Source organism: Rhinopithecus roxellana, chromosome 15, assembly GCF_007565055.1.
Source record: "Rhinopithecus roxellana isolate Shanxi Qingling chromosome 15, ASM756505v1, whole genome shotgun sequence".
Taxonomy (NCBI): Eukaryota; Metazoa; Chordata; class Mammalia; order Primates; family Cercopithecidae; genus Rhinopithecus; species Rhinopithecus roxellana.
The window spans coordinates 6,627,014-6,650,747 of NC_044563.1; the positions used below are offsets into that span (position 1 = coordinate 6,627,014).

Below are 23,734 nucleotides of genomic sequence, written 5' to 3' on the forward strand. Positions count from 1 at the left end.
TGCACTCCACCCAGCCTGGGCAACAAGAGTGAAACTCTGTCTCAAAAAAAAAAAAAAAAAAAAAAAAAAAAAAAGATTGGGTATGGATTCTTGTTGGATGGGGATGTGTGGGTGTGAATCTGGGCCAGACCAGGCCTTGGGTGTGAGTTCTGATTGTTGGAAGCTGTCTAGGTGTGCATTCCATTTGCACAGGGGAGGTTGGGTATGAACTGAGGTGGACAGAATTCAAGGGTCTCCAGGCACACAGAGGGTTATCTGGTTGGATGTGGCCCTTTGGTTGTAATTCCACCAAAGGAGATCCTCAGGTTCAGGTCTTGATGTGGGTATAGGGCAGGCCCCTGGCAACCCAGGGCAACCCAGACAACAGGCCAGTGGGGTGGTTTTCCCTTAGCTCCAGATGCTACAAGTATCCCCAATCCATCTCTTGAATCCCCTTCCCCACCCCCTATCTAGCTGATCCTGGGAGGAGTTGTCCAGTCCAGAGAACCTATCTAGACACTTCACTAGTACATAAGCCTTTATTTGGGGAGTGATGCTTGGGGAGCTGTCTCCAGTTCCTGTGCTGCACAGAGGCAGGAGTTCTTAAAGCATCTTCCCTGAACGAGGAAGAGAATGTAGACTCCTTTGCCAATGCTAGTTAGGTGTCCCGGAGGCCAAAGCACCAAAGCTCGGTGGAGAAGGTTTGTGATGCATAGGAGGGAGGCGTTCACATGTCTCAGGGCCACTCGTGAATGAGGGCAGGGAGGTGAGGGGGGGCCTAGAAGCTGAATGGGCATGTAAGACTTGATCAAAACAGAAACCTGGACTCTGCATCATGTCCTGTGACCCACCCTCCACTGTGGTATAACGCTAGAGCAGTCATTTTTCCTCTCTCAGCCTGTTTCCTTTCATCGGGGGAACGCAGGCAGCAGTGTCTGCCCGGGGTGAGCAGAAAGAGGATTGCTTCTGTCCACAGTCCACCTGCCTCTACCGTTCAGGCCGAATGAGGCAGGTTGGATGCCGCCAAGTTTTTAGCAGGCTCTAGAGCTATCCTAGAATTTGGGTAAGAGAAAGACAAGGGTTCTAGTCTCAGGTTTTTCTAGGATTTGTCCAAGGCTTGGGGCCCAGCCACGTACTCTCCTCTTGTAGGTGGCAGGAAGAGAGTGAGACCTGGAGGGGTGGACAGGAGGGGCTGGGTTTGGGCCCACTCCCACCTGGGGAGCTGGTGGCAGAGCGGTGTGTGTGTGTGTGCGGTCATTGTCACTTCTCCAAGTCTAGAATGCTGGGGAAGCTGTGGGCTGGACTGGGGCCTTTGGGAGGGCAAGAGGCCCTTGAGTCCAGGATGCCTTGGTGTCAAAATTGCCCTGCTGCTCTGAAACAGACCTAGGCATTGCAGCAGGCCAGGCTGGGGCTGGGGCATGGTGAGGTGGAGAGAGGCAGGAAGAGCTCCAGGGAGTAGAGGGTACCACAGTCCCTACTCCCAGCACTGCTTCCCTGCCCCCTGGCCCCAGTGCTATTTGAAGTGAGACAGAAAGTGAGCAACAGGGTAGCTGGGCCCATCAATGCCCAGGCCCTGGCAGAGGCCCAGCAGGCGGAGGCGGGCCTCGGTGGGACTGGACCCGGCACAGGCCACACTGCAGTAGGGTTCCTCGTACTCCCCAGGCACCAGGGCCTCCTCCAGCAGATTGAGGCGTAGCAGGCCACGGTCGTGCAGGGCCTGCAGGGTCTCACGGCTGGCAGTGGAACTCAGGGCCTGCAGGTGCTGGGACACAAGGCACATGACGCCCACCAGGTGGCCACGAGCACGTGGGCGGGTGGGCAGGGCAGGCCGCAGGCCGCAGGCCACCATAACAGCAGCCAGCAGCAGGTCCACGCCATAGAGCTCCAGGATCCAATCACGCAGGTAGAAGCCACCCATGCGGGGGTTGATCTCGATAAGCCGAGGCCCAGCCCCGGTCAGCTTGAGCTCCACGTTGAAGACCCCATCGAGCAGCCCGCAGCCCAGGCAACAGCGGAAGGCTGCCTGCACCATCTGTGCCTCCTGCTCTGGTGCCAGCCCGGTGGGCATGCAGGCCGCCGTCTCAGTGAAGCCAGGCAGCCTCGTGGGGCCATTGTCAGAGACAAAGGCAGCCAGCAGCCGCCCGCCAAACAACACCAGGTCCACATCGTGCTCGGTGCCCTCCACAAACTCCATCAGCAGCATGGCATTGCCCCAGCCCAGCCCAATGCCCGGGTGGTCAGCCTCGCCCTGCAAGTCTCGGGTAATCCGGGAAAAGTGCTCATGGCACTGTGGCGCATCCTCTACCAGCCGCACGCCCACTGCACCTGCCCCGAACTCCAGCTTCATGACACCTGGCAGGGGTACCTGGTGCACGGCCCTCTCCACATCAGCCTCGCTCTCCAGTGGGCAGCAGGGCACAGCATGGAGGGAGGGCGCAGGCCAGGGTGGGCCATGGTGGCGCAACAGGTGCAGCTGGGTGAGGCTCTTCTTCTTGGCCAGGCGCATGGCAGCTGGGGGGCTGCAGGGCAGACCCAGCTCCTGGCAGAGCAGGGCTGTGAGCACCAGGCAGTCGTCCCAGTAGGAGAAGCAGCCATCTAGCTTTAGGCCGCGAGCCCGCACCAACTCTGCCAGCAGCCGTGCATTCTCCTCATCCCTCCGATGCTCGGTCATGTCAAAGTGGATGAAGGTCTGTACCAACTGGGATGCAAAGTGGTTGGGGTCTGACTCCACGAGGTGCAGCTGCAGAAGCCACAGGGCGGGGCATATCCAAGTCAGCCAGTACTGGGTGCTAGGGGAATAGGATGGGGCCTAGGATGGCCCAGGTCTTCGGGGGATCCGAGTGCACAAACACTAGGTGCTCAATAAATATGTGTTGAGGATTGACTGAATAAATAGAAGAGGCAGAAGTACGACACCTAATACAGGCTGGAGGGGAGGGAAGGCGTCCTAGAGGAGGCAATGCCTAAGCTGGGAGCTGAAGAATAAGAGTCAGCCAGGTGGCTGCAGGAGGAAAAGGCATGATCTGGGTGGGAGGGGCTGCAGCACAGAGAGGAGGGTGTGAGAGAGCACGGCGGACTCTATCCCACAGGCAGCCTCACTGGCCGGGGCTTGCAGAGAAACTACCAGGGCTGGGGCTGGGGACAAGTGGTTTGGTCATCATTCACCCCATGTGCTCTGACATTGGGAGGAATCCAGTGGGGCCCCGTGCCCCTAAAGCTTACTGCCTGCTGGGGGAACCCAGGACAGAGGCAGCCACTGAAGAGAGAGGGAGGGCGGCTCTCTGCAAAGTAACACAGCCTCAGCAGTGGAGCGGCATTCCAAGTGGAGAAAACACTGAGCAAGGCAGGGAACACAGAGGTGGTGGCCCCAGGGGGTGCTGCATGGTGGGGGAGGGGAGAGGAAGCCACTTTGCTAGATTAGGGCCAGCTTGAGACAGCCTGTTTTCTTATCTGTTCAATGGGGACAAGAATGTCTACTTGGCTGGGTGCACACCTGTAATCCCAGCACTTCGGGAGGCCAAAGCAGGAGGATCGCTTGAGCTCAGGAGTTCAAGACCACCCTGCACAACAGAGTGAGATACGGTCTCTACTAAAAATTTTAAAAATTAGCTGAGCAGGCCGGGCCCGGTGGCTCACGCCTGTAATCCCAGATCTTTGGGAGGCCAAGGCGGGCAGATCACTTGAGGTCAGGAGTTCGAGACCAGCCTGGCCAACATGGTGAAACTCTGTCTCTACTAAAAATACAAAAATTAGCCGGGTATGTTGGCGCACACCTGTAATCCTAGTTACTCAGGAGGCTGAGGCACGAGAATCACTTGAACCCAGGAGGCGGAGGTTGCAGTGAGCCAAGATTGTGCCATTCCACTGCAGCCTGGGAGACAGAGTGAGACTCCATATTAAAAAATAAAATAAAATAAAAAATAAAAAAAATTAGCCGGGCTGAGGTGGGAGGATCGCTTGAGCCCAGGAAGTCGAGGCTGCAGTGAGCTGTGATCGCACCACCGGCACTCCAGTCTGGCCAACAGAGTGAGAACCTGTCCCCAACGTCTACCTGCCTGGCTCGCTCCAGATTCTGTAATGTGAGGCCCTGCTATGAACTTGATTCAGGATCTGTATGCGGCTCCCCAGCACCCTCTGCGGGTCCTGTGTGCCAAGTGTCAGGAATTCAACCTCAAAGGGCCCGCCCTTTCCCCGGGACAGAGCCAGGCTCCTTAGCCTGGCATTCAAGGCCCCCGCTCTGGTGCTAACGCTGTCCCTCGCCCAGCCCATCTACCCGGGCTCCTCTCCTCTTTCTGCGGAGGCCTCCTTGCCTCTCCCCAGGGCCTCTCACTCCAGGCAGGGACAGAACTAGCGGAGTCTCCCCACCCTCTCAGGACGGTACCGGGCCAGGATGTCCCGCCCAAGCACCGCCCCTAGCGCGGGGGGTCCCGCCCCAAGGGCGTCCCTTTGCTCCAGGCCCCGCCCCAGAGTCTCGCCTCCACCGCTCGGGCCAGGACCTGGGGCCCAGCCCCGCCCACCTGGAGCCCGTAGTCGCGCGCCGCTTCCCACACGAACTTCTTGCTGACGCCGCCCGCGCCGACCACCAGCAGCTGCTTGCCCTCCATGAGGCAGCGCGCCGACCGCCGGAGCATGGTCTCCACCAGCGGCGCGGCCGCCGCCTCGTCGGCTGCCGGCCCCAGCCGCGGCGCGGCCCACAGTCCCTCGAGCGCGCCGCACGCCTCCAGGCACAGGCCGCCGTTCAGCTCCAGGGCCACGGGGGTCAGCATGCCGCCGGCCGCTGTCAGGGCGAAATCCACGCCTGCGCCGGGCGGGGGACGCGAGCTCAGCGCGGGCAGCCCCCGCCCTCCTGCCCCTGGCCCTCGGCTCCGGGCCCTGGCCCCGGTCCCGGCCGCCCTCACTCACCCAGGAAGTCCGTGTGCGCCCGGCGCCCGCCGCGCTGCTCGGCACTCAGGCCGGCCTCCAGAGCCAGCATGGCAGTCAGCGCGGCCTCGGCCGCCGCCTTAACGCGCTGCCGCACGGCCGCCACCTGCGCCTCCTCGCCCAGGCCGCACTGGGCCAGCGCCACCTCCAGCGTCCTCGGCAGGGAGTTGTGGTGCCGTAGAGGTCGGTCTCCGCGGCCCACGCCGCACACCACCTGGGCAGGGGGCGGCTCAGAGGGAGGCCCACACACTCCTGCCCCCCATGCACACCCCCACCCCCTTGTGCCGAGATTCAGACCAGACCCCTCACTGGACATTCAAGAAGCCCCGTCCTCCAGCATGTCTTAAATTGCACACGAGCTATACCTGCCACTCCCCATCTGGTCCCTAGACTCCTCCAGGGATTCTACCCAGGCTTCCAGGCCCAGCTGGGGTCCCCCTCCAGGATGGCTCCTGCAGCCCTGAGGGCCTGGGCCACCCTGGTGTGCCCCGCCCTAGCATCTCCCTGGGGCACACCTCTCCCCTACCCCACTGGAGCTCCCTGAGAGCAGGGTCGAATCTCTCCCTCTCAGTGTAGCCTAGAGCTGGATACCCAGTAGGGTCCCTAAAAGCCCTCCTGAACTCCCCAGCTTAGAGGCCCCTCCTGAAGGGCTCCAGGCACTAGAGGTTTATCAGGAAGCCCTGGGTCAGCCTCTAGGTGGGCAAGACTCTCTGGAAAGACAGTTCAGCTCCCTGGGCCCTGGTACTACCCAGCGTGGGGCTGAGCACAGGGGCAGGGGTTCTTGGTGTGGGAGGGGTTCTGGAAGGGTTGCAGGAAAGTGAAGACGGGTCACACCCAGTAGTTTCCCCAGAGGCAACTTCGATCCCTCTAAGGATTTTGTCCTCTCTGCCCAGAGACGGCTCAGGGGCCCTTGGCAAACCACTGGGACTGGACTGGGGTGTGGCAGGCAGGGTCACAACCTGGGCCTGGGCCACACTCACCTTGCTCAGCAGTGGCCTGTCACCCTGTGTCCGACACACCACAGCACAGATTCGCACGGCCAGGCCAGGGCCAGGTGAAGGACCATCTAGGGGAAGACAGGGAGGTCTAAGGCCAGCACAGAGTGGCCAGAAGGCCACACCAAGCTCCCACCCCTGGCCAGCCCAGGTGACTCTCACCTGAGCAGGGCAGCTGGACAGGTGGGTACACAGCCTCCACCAGGACACTCTCCTCCTCCTCCAGCTTCTCCAGCAGTGCCAGCACTGTGTTCACCACTGCACCCAGCTCTGCCCGTGGGTGCAGACGCAATGCCTGCCGCCCCCGCCAGCGCCAGCCACTGAGCTTCACAGCCACCTGCAGCAAGGAGGGGAAAGGGGCCTCCTGGACACCACCCCAGGTACTGCAGGGTGGGGTGCTTCCACCACAGGAGCCGGTGAGTAAACTGAGGCAAAAGGGCAGGGGATTGCCCTAGAGATGGGGCAGTGGCAGGGCTAAGAGGTAGGGACACCTTCCCAGCCAGACTTGGTAGCCGTGCCTGGGTCCCATCCTGCTGGCATCTGTACAGACCTCAGGGTGGACAAGAGCCTGTTACCTGCAGGACATCACCCAGGGCCTCGGAGCGCAGAAAAGCCTCCACTTCCTCTTTCACCAGCGTCTCTTGGCCCTCTTTGCCACTCAGCTCCACCAGCCGTAGCCCTGGGCTGGAATCCCCTCCGCGCAGCAGCCCTGGCGGCTTGTAGGTGAATGCCAGGGTCGCTGGCACAGCCACACCACCCTGCTGGGCCAGCAACTGCCTTGTCAGCAGCCGGTCCTCCAGCAGCCGGGCCAGCTCAGCCGAAGCTCCTGTGGGGCAGGTCAGGTCACGGGCGAGTTCTGCTGCCTCTCGGCCCCGGCTGGGCCCCAGACCCAGGCCTGCCAGAAAGTAGGTGGCACGGCGTGGGGGGACAAAGTCATCCAGGAATGTCAGGCCCCCAGGGTGGAAGCTCACAGCCTTGGAGACCAGCAGGGCTGCCTCACCCGGCTGTCCAGGTGCTGGCACCTTCATCAACCAAGCAGGGGACAGGCAAAGGAGCATGTTTCCTGTGGGCAGAGAAGGCAAGTGGCTGGCCAGGGAAGGCTTGATGGCCCATGCCCGGGCCCCTGGGTAGCGGAGTGGGGGCAGCTCATCCCAGAACCCATCCCCACTCGGCATGGCAGCTGCTCCAGTGGAATGCAGGCAGTTGCCAGGGTTGGCGGGTATTTTGGGATGTCGCTGGGCCAGGGCAGGGCTGCCCTTTCTGTAGAAGGGAATGGGGAAACTTGAGCACGCACTCACCCGGGCTCTGGACCCCACCCTCCAGCAGCACAGGCAGAAAGGTGCTGGGGGAGCCCAGAACGCACAAGGTCACCTCCGCCCCAGGACAGCCTCGGGAAAAAGAACATGGCCCAGCTCACCAGGGGCGCCCTTGTTGTCTCTCTGCCCACCTTCCACCACCTCCACACCCATGGCCTCACCCTGGGCCCCCACAGTTTTCCCAGGAATCGGACGAGACAGGGGACAGACAGGGAGTGGATGTGCCCGCCAGTCCTGCCCTGTGAGACGGGCCCCCCCTTTCTGCAGTTGTTCTAGAAGTGCTGCAGGCTGGGTGACTGGAGACCTGGGTTCTAGCCTGAGCTCTGACTTTCTGTGTGACCTTGGAGGCGTCAGTGTTCCTCCGAGCCCCTGTTTCCCAGTTTGTACAATGGGACCAAGTCTGTGATTCTCAGGTATTCTACCTGCGAACCCTCTGTCCACACAAAATCTGTATATACAGCAGGCGTGGGAGGGGCAGAAGGGGAGGAGTCTGGGAGGTCTCAGCTGCTGAGCTGCCTCCACTGCAGCTCCCAAGACCTTTCTCTAGAAGCTTCAGTGCCACACAACATGGTTTCCCAATCCCAGGGCTGGGTCTTTCTGGGGAGGGGGTGAGGGCAGAGAGCCCAATCCTTGACCTCACTGGTGCCAGATGCCCTTGCAAACAATGTTTGCCTACCCTAGGCCAACTAGCTGTGCCTTTCCTGCCTTCAGACCGAACCAGAGCCTGGGGGAAGGGGCTCATGGATGAGGAAACAGACTGGGCTGGGGGACCCTCCCTGCCCCCAGGGGTGCCCCCCTCCAGGGAGCCCTTGGGCACCTGTGCGGGGCGCCTGGCTGCGGTCCTGAGTCTCCGGAAGGCCAGCTTGCTGCAGACAGCTCTGCAGGAGGCTGTAGTAGTAGACAGTCCAGGCCCGGGCCTCGGTCCCCTCGGGGGATCCCTTGCAGTCCAGGCCCACGTCCTGGCGCCAGGAGCCAGGGAAGCAGCCTGTGGGCGGCAGGCCAGAGCCCCCTCCCCAGGAGCCCTCATCCTCCAGGTCCTTAGAGCCCAGTGGGCAATCCCACTCGGGACCAGATGGATCCAGGGAGAGCTGAGAGGGCAGAAGTGGTGGGTCTTGGGCAGGATGGGCCAGTGGTCACATTAAGTCACCCAAGGGTGTAAGCCCCCCACTCTCCCAGCCTGGGCTGTGTTCAGGGCTGACACCGTCCCGGGGACTAGGAGAGGAAAGGCCTGTGTTGGGCGTGAAGGCGCATTAATGGGAACGCGATGGTGGGAGTGCTTTGTAAACGCGAGGGTGTGGTGCCCCTGGAGGAATGGCAGGAAGCAGTGTCCTGCCGACCAGCACCCCCCGCGCCCCCACGCTGGGCTCCGCCTTAGCTTGCTTCACAGCAGCAGAGTTTTCTGCTGGTTTTGTTCATGGAGGCAACCCCAGCACCTAAACCGTGCCTGGCACACAGCCACTGCTCAGTAAATGTTTGTTGACTGAAGAGCAGGTGAATGAACGAACCCAGCCATCACTCTGGGGTGGCTTATTTCTCTCTCATGACCCAGCATGGAGTGTGCTGACACCTAAATGTGATTCCACTGTCATCTCCACGTAGGCCTTGAAGCCCTACTGTGTGCCCAGCCCTGGGCTAGACATTAGGAGGGGGAGGGCTGGGACCCCTCTTTGCAGATATTTTGAGTCATGGAAATGCTTTCTTTGGATGAAACCTAATGTCCCTACCCTCTCTGAGGCTGGCGCACCCCACATGGGGCTGCTGGGAGGCTCCGTGTGAATGGAATTCTTGTTCTTTGCAGTCCCCAGGCCTGGACAGGGGACTCAAAGCCACCTTGAGCAAGCTATGAGGTGTCTTTGGGCCTTGTTGCCTGGTGCCTGCCCTGTCCCATCCGCTGGGGGCTGATGAGGCTGGGACGAAGAGAATCTCTTGGTTGTTGGGAGATGGTGTGCTGTGGCCCAGACAGCAGAGAACTAGGCCTCACACCTGGGCTTGAATCCCAGTTTGCCAGGGCCAGAGCCTCTGTGCCCTCTCCTAGAAGGTGAGCTCCCTGAGGGGCCATGGAATGAATGACTGTCACAGGGCACTAAGAGTGCCCACCTCCCAGGACACAGCCGCAGGGTGGGGGTGAGGGAGCTGGTTGTGAGTCTAAGCTCTCTGCATGGGGCAACCCCAGGCTTAGGTCCTGGGTGCTGCCTGCTGTCCTCTGGGCCCTCTCTCTGCCCAGGGACTTGGGCCTTGTGGGGGAGGGACCGCAGGAGACTCACCATCTCGTGGGTAGAGTGGCTGAAAGACTGATGGCAGAGACAGAGGGACAGAGAGACGAAGGAGTCAGGGCAGCCAGGTCCCTGCCTGGCCTTCCAGCCCCTAGACTTTGGGAGTGGAGAGGTGGCCGACACCTGTCCCTGCAGAGAGAGGCCAAGACCGCCCCACCCCCACCCTGAAGATGGGGAGGGATTTCTACTGCCCAAACCCAGTGGCTCCTGCCCCAAGGCGCTCACAGGTCCTTCCTGCCCTAGGGTCCCAGCTCGGCTCTGCCCCTCCAGCGCGGGGGGAGTGGGGGGCACCGGTTCCCGGGGGTGGGGAGCGTAGCGTCGAGGGTCCCGCCGCGGAGCGTGGGCGCGTGGGGTTCTCGTCCCCGCGACTCCTGCCCCGGCCGCCCCCCTCCCTGGCTCTCCCGGGGCGGGGCCGGAGCCGGTAGTACCTGGCGGCTGTAGCGGCTGGGCGGGCGTGGTGGGCGGACTCGGACCGGGCGGGATGCAGCGGCGACGGCGGTGGCAGTGGCACAGCGCCGGGCCCAAGCGGCGTCGCTTTATATAGAAACGCCCGGGGCATGCCCAGTGCCCGGCGGGGGCGGCGCGGGGCGGACAGACCGACAGGGACCGATAGGGACCCGCCGGGGACGTGCCCGCCCCACCCGCCACGAAAACGTCCCAGACCTGGGGGCGTGGGGCGGGACACGAACCCGGCAGGAGGAGGGCACGGAGCAGGCAAGGAGAGACAGGGGTCTTCAGAGACACAGAGGAAGTCCCGACAGAGGGCCAGGTGCAGATGGACAGGGACTGTCGTCGGGGGTCACAGACTTAGGGCTGTGAAGAAAGAGGAAGGCCACCATGGAGAAGAGATGGAAAGGAGGGGCGGGGAGAGCCGGAGCGGGCAGAGACTGGTACTAGGGCCCGCCCTTAGGGGTGGTGTGCCCGGGAGAGCAGCCTGGGGCACACAGCCCTGAGCTCTACCTTTGGATAGAGGCTGGAGCTCCCAGCCCTGCACTTTCTGTCCCAGCCGCCAGCGCTCTGCTCTATTGCACGTTCTCCCAGCGAGGCCCTCCTGGGTCAGGGTCTCCGCACATCTGTGCAGCCTCCTCCTCACTTCTGGGCCCAGTGGACTTGCACACAGGGGCCAGGATGTCTATAAGATCCAGTCTCTTCTGGTGTGATGGCTGCCTATTAATCCCAGAACTTTGGGAGCCTGTGGCAGGAGGATTGCTTGAACCCAGGAGTTTGCGACCAGCCTAGGCAACATAGCAAGACCCCGTCTCAAAAAAAAAAAAAAATTTTTTTTAAACTAGCTGGTTGAGGTGGCGTGGGCCTGTAATCCCAGCTACTTGGGAGGCTGAGGTGGGAAGATCACCTGAGCCCCAGGGGTGGAGACCGCAGTGAATCCTGGTTGTGCCACTGCACTCCAGCCTGGCAATACAGTGAGACCCTATCTCTATCTCTCTCTTTTTTTTTGTTTTTGTTTTTGTGAGACAGAGTTTCACTGTGTCGCCCAGGCTGGAGTGCAGTGGCGTGATCTCAGCTCACTGCAACCTCCACCTCCCAGGCTCGAGTGATTCTCCTACCTCAGCCTCCAGAGTAGCTGGGATTACAAGCGCAAGCCACCATGCCTGGCTAATTTTTGTGTGTTTAGTAGAGACCGGGTTTTGCCATGTTGGCCAGGCTTGTCTTGAACTCCTGACCTCAGGTGCTCCGCCTGCCTCGGCCTCCCAATGTCCTGAGAATACAGGTGTGAGCTACTGTGCCCAGCCCAGACCCTATCTCTTTTTTTTGACCCTATCCCCCTATCCCCCCCCCTTTCTTTTTTTTTTAGACAGAGTCTTGTTTTGTCACCAGGCTGGAGTGCAGTGGCACGATCTTGGCTCACTGCAACCTCCGCCTCTCCGGGTCCAGTGATTCTTCTGCCTCAGCCTCCCAAGTAGCTGGGACTACAGGTGCGAGCCACCATGCCCAGCTACTTTTTTTGTGGGGGGGGGATGGAGTTTCGTTCTTGTTGCCCAGGCTGGAGTAGCTGGGATTACAGGCATGCGCCACCATACCTGGCTAATTTTGTATTTTTAGTAGAGACAGGGTTTCTCCATGTGGGTCAGGCTAGTCTCGAACTCCCGACCTCAGGTGATCCGCCTGCCTCAGCCTCCCAAAGTATTAGGATTACAGGCATGAGCCACTGTGTCCAGTCCACCCAGCTAATTTTTGTATTTTTAGTGGAGGCGGGGTTTCATCATGTTAGACAGGATGGTCTCAATCTCCTGACCTCATGATCTGCTCACCTCAGCCTCCCAAAGTGCTGGGATTACAGGTGTGAGCCACCGTGCCCAGCCCCCCATCTCTTTAAAAAGAAAAAAAGAAAAGAAAGAAAGGAAAAGAAATCTGCTCTGCTCATGAACACCCACCTAGGTCGACTTCACACCCGGAGATGAAGCTGCAGTCTCCCCAAGACACACATACTCACACCCAAGTGCACCCACCCAAACCACCACAGAAGCTACCCCAAGAGACCTGGGTCACAGCCACAATTCACCCACAGAAGCACAACCAAAGATTCACACCCTCTCCTGGAGTGTGTCCCACCAGTGGGTTTCAATCCTAGCTCTGGCTGTGGCTGTGGGACCTGGGCCCCTCCCCTTTGTGATCTGAAGCTCAGTCTCCCAGCCTAGAATGGGGCTGGTTCCCCTCTCCCAGGCAGGGCAGCCCGAGGCTCTGATTCCTCCCCCTCACAGACCCCAGTCATTCCCTCTCCCTACCTGTCTCAGAGCTGGACACATTGAGCCCTGGCTGTCCTTGAGAGCCTCCTGGCCTGGGGGAGAGCACTGAGGGGCCCACACATATCAGGGACAGAGATAACAGCTGTTGGACCCTTTCTGCAACATAAACAGGGCAGTCTGTGCAGACACATCCCTGTCTACCACTGGAGGGGGTTGGCAGAGAGCGGAAATGGCTTCTCCAGGGTGCCTAGCCCAGCCCACATTCCCCACACAACTTCCAGGCCCACATGCAGCCCTCCCAGCAGCTGGCCCAGGCTCCAGGAATGAGGTACAGCCACCCCAGGAGACCCAATCCCTTGCTGCCTGGGTGGCCTGAGCGCCCATGGGGTCCCACGGTGGGGCCTGGGTGTGATCCAAAGAGCATGAGTTTCTGACATGTAACAACAAATTCAACAAGCTCTGCAGCCCCGGGGACTCAGTTTTCTCATCTTCAAATGAGGATACAGTGCACACTTAGCCCAGGCTTAACACTTCACATGCAAGGGAGCAATTATGAGACTCAGAGAGGTCGTGCGACTTGCCCAAGGTCACACAGCTAGTGAGAGGCAGAGCTGGGATCTTCTGCCAGAATACGTGCATGCCCGCACAGAGAGCTGTGTGGTGTGCCCTCTCCCAGGCCACCCTGGCTGGTCCCTGGCTGCACTGGCTTTTGCCTTGTGGACACAGAGGAAAATCAGAGTTGCGCAGCTACAGCCCAAGCTCAGGGCCCTGGGACTTGGGGCAGGCAGGTGGGCAGGGTGGTTCTGCTCTGTCCCTGCCAGGAAAGCCTGGACATCACCTGAGGCGGAGCCAAGTCAGGTAGGGGTGGGGTGAGGAGAGGCAGTGCTTTGGCTGCTGCGCGGCTGGACTGAACAGTCATGATCACCATCATGAGCTGGGAGAGCACTCTTGAGGCTGGGGTGGAGGCTATTATAATCCCATTATCCGCAGTAGAATACTGAGGCTCAGAGAAGGAGAAAGGGCCTTTCCCATGTCGGGGAGTCCAAGTCTGACCCCTCTGGGAGCCTGGAACAGTGTGGGAATTCAGGGAACCTCAAGTGGGTGGCAGTGCAAGATGGAGACCATGGGTCCCCCCGATCCATGGCAGGCACCCATTTGCCACTCATCCACTCCTTTGCATGCCCCCACTCGTGTCCACTCTGCATGCCCCACTCTGAGACAGGCTGACTGACATGCCGGGGCCCTCCCAGCTCCTGTCCCCACACACTGAGCGCTCTCCGAGGCATCGCTTCCCTTCCCTGAGCCCCTTTCCAGGCAGATCTGTAGGGACTTTCTAGGTTCACTGAGCATGTTTGTGTCGGTTGCTCACTGCACAAAGGCACCTGGGTGAGAGATCATGCCCCACTCTGCTACACCGTGCACTCTGGTGAGGCTGCATGTTGCCTGGAGGAGAGACATATTTCCTTAGCTGTCAAAAAGGTGCTGTGGGGGCCGGCGCAGCCCTGCGGAGGAGAGCCTGTGAGAACGCATGTGTGCGAGGGTTCACACCGGGAGAGCGCTGGTCCTCGTCTGTCCGACCCATGAGTTAGGGCTCCCATGCAGATGACTGATAAGGAAACCTACAGAAGGGCTGCCCAGAAAACAGTCTCCTGAGTAGGAAAGGCAGTGACTGAGCCCCAGCTAGAGGGGCCCTGCTGGAGACCACCTGCTCCTAGGGTCTGTGTCCAGGGTGAACCACTGCCACCATGCCCCTGCAGGCTCATGACAGACCCTCGGCCCAGGGCTGAGGCTGCTGCACCTTGCTCCCCTATTCTCCCAGGTGAAAAGCTGAACTGTGGAGGGTGGGGAGCTCCCAAGTAGACTTCAGGGACAAGTGCCCCCTGACCCCTGGCCACCCTGCCTGCTACAGTGCCTGAGATTCCACCAAGACACTCCTCATCTAAGGCTAAGGCATAGTCTACACAGCACAGAGCCTTGCCTCTGCATTCCAGCTGGCTCTGCCTTTCACTGTGGGCCTCGGTGAGGTCCTTGTCCTCACTGAGCCTCTGTGTCTCTAACAGGGATATCGGGGGCTACCTGCAGAGAGAGGGTCTGGCAGGGGGTGTCTGGGAAAGGGCTTTGTAAACTACAGGTAAGGAGGCTATTACTAAGTTGCAGGCACCCCAGCGGGGTGAGGAGGAGTGGGCGGAGGAGGCTCTGGAGCGCTCTCTAACGCACAAGAGTCTGACTGTTGCCTCCTCCACACACACGGACTGGTGCGGGATTGGGGGTGGGGCGGGGAAGGAGAAGGAGAAAGCACTCCCAGGGGGCTGCCTAGCAGAGAGCTGCCAGTGGTCAGGGCAGGGGTAAACCTTGGGTTTGCCATGGATAGTAAGGCTTTCTGCAAGTTCCTGCTCCTCCTGAGCCTCAGTTTCCCCCAGAGAAATGACAGATAAGGGTCTGGGCCACCATGATTCCCTATTCCAGGGGGTAGGCTCCTTGGGAGTAGGACAGGTCTGCCCAGGACCCAGGACCTGGCACTTGTCACATAGATGCAGCCTGTGGCCCTGTTGCAAGAACATTCCAAACCCAGAGTCCGACAGGTGACTCCACTGACACCCCACCCGATGACCACCTCCAGAGCCCGAGCCTGCAGATGCCTCCCATCCATATGGAGTCCTTGCCGTGTTCCCCATCGAGGGGCGGGCACTTGGGAACGGGTAGTGCGGGACACAAGCCTGTGTCAGAACCAGCCCTGTTGCCCTGGTGATGGCTCAAGTCCTAGGCACCCACGGGGGCTATTAGTGAGTGTGGGAGGGGGTTTCCATGGTGGCGGTCCCGAGGGGGCAGACACAGGGATCAGGGAGGGGCGAGGGCCGGCGGGACCTTTCTCCTTTGTCCACAGCACACTAGGCCTTTGTTCTTGCCTGGGTCCCTTTGACAGATGTGACCAGGACCATGGGTGCGGGGAGGACTTGGGTTACAGTCCCCCATCCCAGCGAGTTCTAAACCACCCTGGAGGGAGGGGAAGGAGGGCAGAAGAGGGGGTAGAACTCGACTCGCCATCCACTGGGACGCCCTCCTCCTGCAGGTGCAAAAGCCACTCCTATCCCCAGATGCTGGGGCAGGGTGACTTTCAATTGGCTCTTATTAATGTAAACACCTTCCCCAGCTGCCAATGGGCAGCCTCAGTGTGTCCCCAGGGCAGGACCAGGAGAGGGCAGGGCTGGGAAGGGCAGGTGAGGGAGGAGGGGAAGGGCTGTCTGTCTGGGGTTGGGAGGAGGGCATTTGATCCAGTGCCGTCCAAGGCTCTGAAGATCTGAAGATCCAAGTTCAAAAAGATTTTATTCCCGGAGCCCTCTGGGGTCCCTTAACCCAGCCAACCCCTTCCCTGACTCCTGTGGTGCTGGCTTTGGTACTTGTGAGGGCCTGGGCACCAGGACGGTTCCATGAGTCCTCACGTGCCCCACTCTGTGACCCTCCTCCATGCTAGTGCCTGACCCAGTATGTACCACGGAGCACCTCCTCCTCCCCCACTGCCTGGTCCCTGCCTGGAAGGAAGCCGAGTCCCAAGAGTAAAGTGCGGTGCCTATTTGCAGGGCTGGCATCAGCCATCAGGCAATTGAGACTGGGGAACACTGAGTCCATGGTCCTCTCAGAAGCGGGTGTCCAGGAAGGAGGTGGAGCTTCGTTGGGGCCTGGGAGGCCCCTCGATGGGGGGGCCCCGGGCCCGAGTCAGGAGCCCATGGAAAGTCTTGCCGCGGGTCTGGGGTTTCCGCCGTGGTGGTCTGGGCTCCTCTGGGGGCTGCACCACAATCCGAGGCACCTCAGGCTTGGCGCCTCGTCGTGCCCCTGCCAGCTGCTGGGCCTCGAAGATGGCTTGGGCCCCAGCGAGGCGGACCTGTGGCCGGGGCAGGGGCCCCGGCACAGAATCGGGCAGCTGGGCCAGCTGGGCCTTGATCTCCCGCTGCAGGTCCCGCTCTGACAGCACCACGTTGTGCACCTGTGGGGAGCAGTTGGTGCTGCGTTTGCCCGGCCTCAAGGCAGGAACAGGAAACTGAGGTCCCCAGCCCAGGAAGTGGCTGAGGACTGAGGGGCTGACAGACAGCCTCGCTGGGGAGCCACAGAAAGCCACTGGAAGCCTCGAGTTTTCGTGTTCTCTGAAGCTCAGGGGACAGGAACTAAGTCCCCATTCTCGCTTTGGGTTCCTGCTCTGGGACTCAGTTCCCCCCATGCAGCAAGGGCTGGGCAAGTCCGAGTAGAGGCGGGGGCACCCACCTGTGACATGAAGGCCTCCTCCTGCAGCTGCGCGGGGGGGATGGCTCGAAGGGCTCCGAGTGTCTCCAGGAGGCCAGGGCAGGCCCCTCGTTGCTCTGCAGTGCCCAGCGCCAGGCGCACCAACGTCAGCCCCACACGGAACAGTACCTTGGCACCTGCAGGCCCGAGGCTCACTCACTGGGAGGCTGGCCCTGCCCCTCCACAGTTCTGCACCCAAACCTGCCTTCAGCCATGTGCCTGCCACTCTCCTGCAGCTCTGCCCCCGCCCCCCAGTTCAGGTACAATGACAGAGGGTAGAGTTGCATTTTGGGCGACACAGCCCACTGCACTGGTCAAGTTAGCCTCAAGAGCCACAGATGCTTTGGGGAAGAGTTAATATCTTGTGAATTTGGTTACTGTCACCTCCCATCCCCATCCCCGCCAGAATGAAGGTCTCAATCACTTGATGCTCAGATGCCATCCACATCTGGAGCCAGCAAGTGCCCAGCAGGTGCCTGTGGGCTCCGGGGAGGAGCACCTCCTACCCTCCCTGAGCCGGTCAGGCCTCCATGTGCTATGATCACCCAGCTCCTACCCCAGGCGGTATTCGGGTGACAGGTGATGTGCCACCAGGCACAGGACCATCACCTTCAGCACACCTGGTCCTATGACTCGAGGCTCCAAAAGGGAACCCCGGAGCTGGTGAGCTAGCTCCCCGCCCACACCCCAAGGCTCCAGTCCCCTCCAAGTCACCAGCTTCCTGCCAGGAGCCCGGGGCTACTGATGCCTTCACACCAAGCCCTCCCTGGGCCTCAGCTTGCTCATCTCCATGAGGAAAGGTCAGGTGGAGCCCTTTAAGGGCCTTTCCAGCTTGGATCTGTGACCCTCTGATTCTAGAAAGATCCTAGGCAGAACTGCTCTCCCCTAAGCTAGGAGCATAGCACTTGGTGCACTCCCCACAATGCAAGCTTGGGCTAGTTCTGGAGCCTCAGAATCCTTTCCTGGCAGCCTCTGATCTGAGAAGAGACACCAGAGGACCGGCGAGGTTGAGTGATGATGGTGACTGTCAAGAAACAATCACTACTCATGCTATCGTCCTTCTGATAAAGGGAGCCTGTGTAGTGTTTGCCTCAGGCGGGCAGGTCAGGCCCTGCCCAGCTCTGCCCAGCCCTGCTCTCGAGGTCTGAGGCTGGTTGGGAGGTAACCACATGGATAGCGACTTGGACACCTGTGATCAGAACTCTAAGCCAGCCAATGGTTCGCCACTGTGCGGAGGGCAGGAAGCCGGCCAAGCACACGACAGGCATTCAGTATGCATGCTGATTGATTTCTACCACGTTTTAAGGTGCAACCTCCAGATCTCACACATAGAACAGAATGCAGGTGGGTTACCGATGGCAGTATCAAGGCGGAGTCCCAAAGACACAGGGAGTCCAGCTTGGCCCTGCTCCGACTCCCCTCCCGTTCTTGGCCTGGCCCCCAGCCTCCACTTCTCTGGCTTCATGGCTCCAAGCCCTCCCTCCTTCATGGACTGTAGCCTGGCCCCTGGGGACAGTGGCCTCTCTGGCCTAGGCGTCCACAGGCACCCCGGTGAGTCCTCCTCCTGCACAGAGCAGCCAGAAGGAGCTTAAATGCAGCCATCGCCCCTGCGCTCCCCTGACACTCTGTCACATCCCTACTTTTATTTTCTTCATGACACTTCTGACAATCTATAAATATCTTGTGTGAATTTGGTTACTGTCGCCACCCATCCCCACCCCCGCCAGAATGAAGGTCTCCATCACTTGATTCCCAGCTGCAGATCCACGTCTGGAGCCAGTGAGCATGCAGCAGGTGTCCTGCGGGCTCCGGGCAGGAACGCCTCCTACTGTCCCTGAGACACTCGGGCCTCCATGTGCTGTGATCGCCCAGCTCCTGTCCCATCTGCCTCCCCTGGAAGCCTCCCTGGCCCAGCTCTGCACCAGGCGGTGCCTGGGTGATGGGTGATAGGTGATGTACCACCAGGCACCAGGCCATCACCTTTGGTATACCCAGTCCTGTGATTTGAGGCTCAAAAAGGGAACCCTGGGGCTGGTGAGCTACCTCCCCACCCATACCCCAAGGCTCCTGCCCCAGCCACTGGCTGCCCCACTCACCCTCACTGAGGAAGGCATCCCAGACACGCAGCACTGTGGGGAAGGGCAGGGAGCGGGCGAAGAGGCACAGGAACCACTCGGGCAGGTAGAGCAGGGGCCCGACGCCCACCTGCTGCAGGTGCTTGTGCACGTGCGGGAGCAGCCGCCGCAGCAGGGCCATGAACACCTCGGCATCCAGCCGCACAGCCTCCTGTGGCCACGTCCGTCAGCAGGCCAGCACCGCCACCCCCAGTCTCAACCTCCCTCAGTCCCCAGACCCCCACCCACTCACCGGACCCCTGCCCCTCCCTCCTCCAGCCCCCATGCCAGCCCCTCACCATGTGGGGCCCATAGTAGCCAGGGAGGTAGACCTCACAGATCTGCACCAGGCACCAGAAGGCCTCCTGGGGAAGGGGCAGGGCACAGGCCTGTAAGTGCCCACAAAGGAAGGGACCGCAGAGGGGAAGTCAGGACAGGGGAAAGGAGCGAAGGGGATGGCCTGGGCACCACAGGAGCCTGGACTCAGGGCCACTCCTAACCTGCTCAGTTCCTGGGAGCCCTTCCCGAAAGCACCCCCCTCTGCCCAAAACAGGGCCTGCTGAGGGGTTTAGGGTGTTGGAAATCACAGGGCTCATGGTGTTAGATTTGAAGGTCACAGGGTTGGGGTTCACTGGCCAAGGGTTGGAAGTGTCCCAAAGTTCAAGTCCTGGGTTTCTGGGGCCATTGGGGTTGGGGTCACAGTCCCCAAGTTCAGAATCAGGAGTCGTGGGGTCAAGGTGATAACATCCAGATTCCTAGATGACTGGGATCAAGGTTGGGGTCAAGGGTCCCAGGTTACTGGAGTCAAGGTCATTAGGCTTGAAGGTCTCTGAGGCTGGCAGTCATGAGGCCCTGGGTCACTAGGACAGGGTCCAGGAATCAAGGGTCGCAGGTTTCTAAGGCCACAGTTCCTGGGGATGGGGCTCCCTGGGCCTAGGTCACTAGGGTTCCTGGAGCGGGGTCAAGGTCACTCACCTCCGGGGGCAGGTGCATGAGCAGCACAGCAGCCACGGGCCCCTGGGCCTGGCAGTAGCCCTGCTCCGGTCGATACAGGGTGTAGGCCTTGAGCACCTGCAGGAGCCCCTGCTGCCTGTGCCGGAAGACTCCATAAGGGGCCAGTCCTGCAGGCACCTCCTTCTCCACCCTCTGGGGGTCTCTGCCCAGGCCTCAGTCTCCCTGGGCCTTGCTGGGTCCCCTGAGATGTAAGACTGTACAGCTGGGCTGGGGAAAGTGGGCTGGAGCACCCAGGGCTTGGGGGGCTGGGGGTCCCTGGGTATCACCGGCCTCGTACCCGTGGCCCTGAGGTGACACAAACATCTCGTGCAGGGGGAACTGGCGGTGAAGGTCCCTGCCAATGGTCTCCATCCACTGTGGGTCTCCAGGGGCCTCTGCCAGCTCCTGTGGGTAGCCAGGAAGGTGGGTGTGAGGGTTTGGTGTGGTGAGGGGCTCTGGGTAGGGGAGTTGGGGCCCCTGCCCACTCCCTCACCTGATAGGTGCCAGGGCTGTTTTTCTGACACACATGGGCCCCGCACAACAGGGGCCAGCACCGGGCACGCAGGGCAGACGGGATGCCTTTCCGGCACTGCATCTTTACCTGTGGGCGAGGCCAAGGGCTCCACTAGGCAGCCTTCATAACTCCCGCTGGCAGGCCCCAGGCACAGCTCATCAGCAGGCAGAGGCCCACTTTGGGTGGCAGGGAGCAAAGACAGGAGGTGCTGGGACACAGGGTGGGTACATTTTGCCAAGATGTGGGCCGAGGCAGACAGGAATGAGCCATGGAGGCCAATGGGGCCCCTGCCCTGCCCCCTCACCTTCTTGTACCGCCGGGACATGGTTTTCTCCCAATGCAAGGTCATCTCCACCCACTTCATCTCCCGCTGGCGGATGAGGTCTGCAGGCGGGTGGCCTGGCCTGGAAATGCATGGCACAGGTATCCAGGCGCTGGGCAGCTGTTACCCAGGGCCCACACTGCCACCCTCCAGGCTACCCAGGTGAACCCAGTTCCTGGCCCTAGGGATCTCTGGGAGCCCTGTGGGGTGACCTGTGACCCAGGAGCTGCCAATGCTTGTCATGGGGACAGGAAAGGATGTGGCTCCAATGTGGGCAGAAGCAGGAGACTGAAGGGGTGAGTGGGTGTGTGTTGGGGGAGGGGCTGGTTGGCTGTCACCCAGGACAGGGACACAATTCACAGGGGAAGCTGGCTGGAGAGAGCCCTGGACTGGAAGCCTGGAGTCCTGAGTTTGAGTCTGAGTCTGTGTCTGATCTCCTGTGTGACCTGGGGCAAGTTTCTGTCTATATCTGGACTTGTGTTTCTGTCTGTAGCTTGGGGATATATCTGGACTTGTGTTTCTGTCTGTAGCTTGGGGATATATCTGGACTTGTGTTTCTGTCTGTAGCTTGGGGATATATCTGGACTTGTGTTTCTGTCTGTAGCTTGGGGAAAGGGGGAAGGAGGAGGTATGGGTCTGTGATTCGGATCTGGGATTCCTGAGCCAGAGGTTCAAAGGGGAAGGATGTTCTGCCCCAGTGGTGGGTGCGAACCCTCGGAGGCTGGGGGTAAGAGATGTACAGAGGCCTCCCCGACCCTTCCCACCTTAGGGTTCCACCTGGCGCCTGCGGAGGGGTGCTACTGGCTGAGTCCCCCTCCCAATCCCTACCACCAGACCCTCCCGGCCTCCCTCCAGAATTCAGCCCTCAGCCCCCGTCCTCTGTCCCAGCATCCCACCATCCCTCACCCTGCCCCCTTACCCTGGCTCTGCCGAGCTGCCCCCAATGAATCCATAGCGGTCGGCCTGGCGATATGGGCCAGGCCCACTGAGCTCTGAGTCGGACCCCAAAGAGCTGGAGTCATCCTGCAGCTCGGGAGGCTGCACCAGGTCCTCCCCCAGGGCCTGGGCCATGGTGCCAGGGGTCTTCAATGCCACAGGCAGAGAAAGTGGGGAGAACCAGTGTGAGGGGCCACTCCTGGCCAGCCTGGGGCCTGGCTGCGGGGTCAGAGTGGGGAGGTTTCAGGGTATCTCACCAAGCCTCCTATGTCTCCTCTTTTATGAGGGCGGGGGCTAGGCCCTACCCTGACAGAAAAGCCAGGCCTCTGTCCGGAGACCCAGCCCCAGGCCCAGCCTCTGTCTCCACCAGCCCAGTTCACCTCCTGCAGCACCTCACCTCCTCCTCTCACTTCCTCCTCCTCCTCACACAGCTTCAGCAACCGCTGGGGGCCCCTCCCAAGGGTGGGGGGTGTCACCCCTTCCTCTCTGAGGCTCTTCCTGCCTGCCCCAGTGCCCCTGAGCTGTGGGCTCCTCCCACCCTCCCCATGGCTCCAGTGACTGAAGGCTTGAGTTTCTGTGCTGGGTGTGGAGGGCCCAGGCCTGTTAGACACAGAGGCTAGGCCACCTCCAATTCTTTTGTTTGTTCGTTTCAAGACAGAGTCTTGCTCAGTTGCCCAGGCTGGAGTGCAGTGGCGCGGTCTCAGCTCACTGCAACCTCCACCTCCCAGATTCAAGTGCTTCTCCTGCCTCAGTCTCCCAAGTAGCTGGGACTACAAACATGCACCACCATGCCCGGCTAATTTTTGTATTTTTAGTAGAGACAGGGTTTTGCCACGTTGGCCAGCCTGGTCTCAAACTCCTGACCTCAGGTGATCTACCCACCTCAGCCTCCCAAAGTGTTGGGATTCCAGGCATGAGCCACCGTGCCCGGCCTTTATGTTTGTTTCTTGAGGGTCATGCTCTGTCACCCAGGCTGGAGTGTAATGGCACGATCTGGGCTCACTGCAACCCCCACCTCCTGGTCTCAAGAGATCCTCCTGACTCAGCCTCCCTAGTAGCTGGGACTGCAGGCGAGCACCACCATACCCAGCTAATTCTTGTATTTTTTGTTGAGATGAAGTTTCGCCATGTTGCCCAGGCTGGACGCAAGAGACCATCCCGCCTCAGCCTCCCAAAGTGCTGGAATTACAGAGCTGAGCCACCACGGCAGGCCCACCTCCAGTTCTGAGGTTACTGGCGTGTAAAGCACCCAACTCAGGGTTCCAACAAGAATTAAGGTTAATTTATCATCTGCTTCTTTTTTTTTTTTTTTTTTTTTTGAGACAGAGTCTCACGCTGTCACCTCGGCTAGGGAGTGCAGTGGGCCTCTGCCTCCCAGGTTCAAGTGATTCTCCTGCCTCAGCCTCCCCAGTAGCTGAGATTACAGGCGGCTGCCATCATGCCGAGCTAACTTTTTGTATTTCTAGAGAGATGGGGCTTCACCATGTTGGCCAGGCTGGTCTTGAACTCCTGACCTCAAACGATCCTCCCACCTCAGCCTCCCAAAGTGCTGGGATTATAGGCGTGAGCCACCGCGCCCAGCCATGTCTGCTCATAAAGTAATTCTTTTTAAGTGCACACCCTGCAATATTACTGTGCTACTCAAAAGCTAATTATGGGGCCAGGCTTGTTGGCTCACGCCTGTAACCCCCCCAGGACTTTGGGAGGTCGAGGCCAGTGGATCACTTTAGGTTAGGAGTTCAAGGCCAGCCTGGCCAACATGGCAAAACCCCACCTCTGCTAAACACACAAAAACTAGGCGCAGTGGTGCACGCCTGCAATCCCAGCTACTCCAGAGGCTGAGGCAGGAGAACCGCTTGAACCCGGGAAGCGAATGTTGCAGTGAGCCAAAGTCGCGCCACTGCACTCCAGCCTGGGTGACAGAGCAAAACTCTGTCTCAAAAAAAAAAAAGAGCTAATTATGGGACTTGTAAGAAAATATTAATTTATCATGCCCCAAGGACCAAAGTGCGCTGGAAGTTCAGCCGTAGCTGTCTTTGAGTGTGGTCAGCCGCCTGGGGGCCACGGAGACCCACGAAGAAGGGGGTCCTACGTGAATGCGAGGTCCAGGTCTTGCACCAGTCTGTTCATCTCTTGAGCCTCAGTTTCCTTTCCTGCACTTCGAGCAGTTAATCCTTAGTGCCTAGCAGCCGGTTATTAATATGTTCACAACACCCTCCACCCAGGGCAGGGGTGGGAAGGGCTGTTCTGCTTTTGAAAGAGAAAAACAACTTCAACAGTCCTTCCGGCCCCACATCCTCTGAACGGGGCTGGGCGCCTCCTCTGGGGCGTAACCAGCTTGGCCGCGCCCCCGACAGACCCCGCCCCCAGCCCGCCGCCAAGGGCCCGCCCC

The 23,734-nt window shown here is 60.2% G+C and overlaps 2 protein-coding genes across 17 annotated transcripts; both read right to left on the reverse strand.

Moving 5' to 3' along the window:
* Window positions 1-499: 499 nt before the first annotated feature.
* Window positions 500-10,246, reverse strand: CARNS1 (carnosine synthase 1). Of its 4 annotated transcripts, XM_030918214.1 has the most exons (10): window positions 9,912-10,246; window positions 9,475-9,501; window positions 8,028-8,298; window positions 7,193-7,282; window positions 6,470-6,957; window positions 6,057-6,231; window positions 5,880-5,965; window positions 4,882-5,113; window positions 4,497-4,777; window positions 500-2,719 (listed from the first exon to the last, which is right to left on the reverse strand). In XM_030918214.1, the coding sequence occupies exons 2-10, from the start codon at window positions 9,475-9,477 to the stop codon at window positions 1,493-1,495; spliced, it is 2,853 nt and encodes a 950-aa protein (XP_030774074.1). In that variant the 5' UTR covers window positions 9,478-9,501; window positions 9,912-10,246; the 3' UTR covers window positions 500-1,492. The 4 variants fall into 4 exon arrangements, with proteins under 4 accessions (XP_030774074.1, XP_010364649.2, XP_010364648.1 ...); XM_010366347.2 differs by lacking the exon at window positions 9,912-10,246 and having other exon boundaries at window positions 9,475-9,509; XM_010366346.2 differs by lacking the exons at window positions 7,193-7,282; window positions 8,028-8,298; window positions 9,475-9,501.
* Window positions 10,247-15,493: 5,247 nt separating this feature from the next.
* On the reverse strand, window positions 15,494-23,570 carry TBC1D10C (TBC1 domain family member 10C). Of its 13 annotated transcripts, none has more exons than XM_030918219.1 (11): window positions 23,435-23,570; window positions 21,326-21,561; window positions 20,389-20,488; window positions 20,064-20,171; window positions 19,869-19,975; window positions 19,553-19,663; window positions 18,877-18,942; window positions 18,560-18,749; window positions 17,817-18,027; window positions 16,446-16,600; window positions 15,494-16,170 (listed from the first exon to the last, which is right to left on the reverse strand). In XM_030918219.1, exons 2-11 carry the CDS (start codon window positions 21,475-21,477, stop codon window positions 15,823-15,825), a joined length of 1,548 nt encoding a protein of 515 aa, XP_030774079.1. In that variant the 5' UTR covers window positions 21,478-21,561; window positions 23,435-23,570; the 3' UTR covers window positions 15,494-15,822. The 13 variants fall into 13 exon arrangements, with proteins under 13 accessions (XP_030774079.1, XP_030774078.1, XP_030774087.1 ...); XM_030918218.1 differs by lacking the exon at window positions 23,435-23,570 and adding an exon at window positions 21,740-21,852; XM_030918227.1 differs by lacking the exon at window positions 23,435-23,570 and adding an exon at window positions 21,740-21,771 and having other exon boundaries at window positions 19,553-19,667; window positions 21,326-21,489.
* Between the last annotated feature and the right edge of the window lie 164 nt (window positions 23,571-23,734).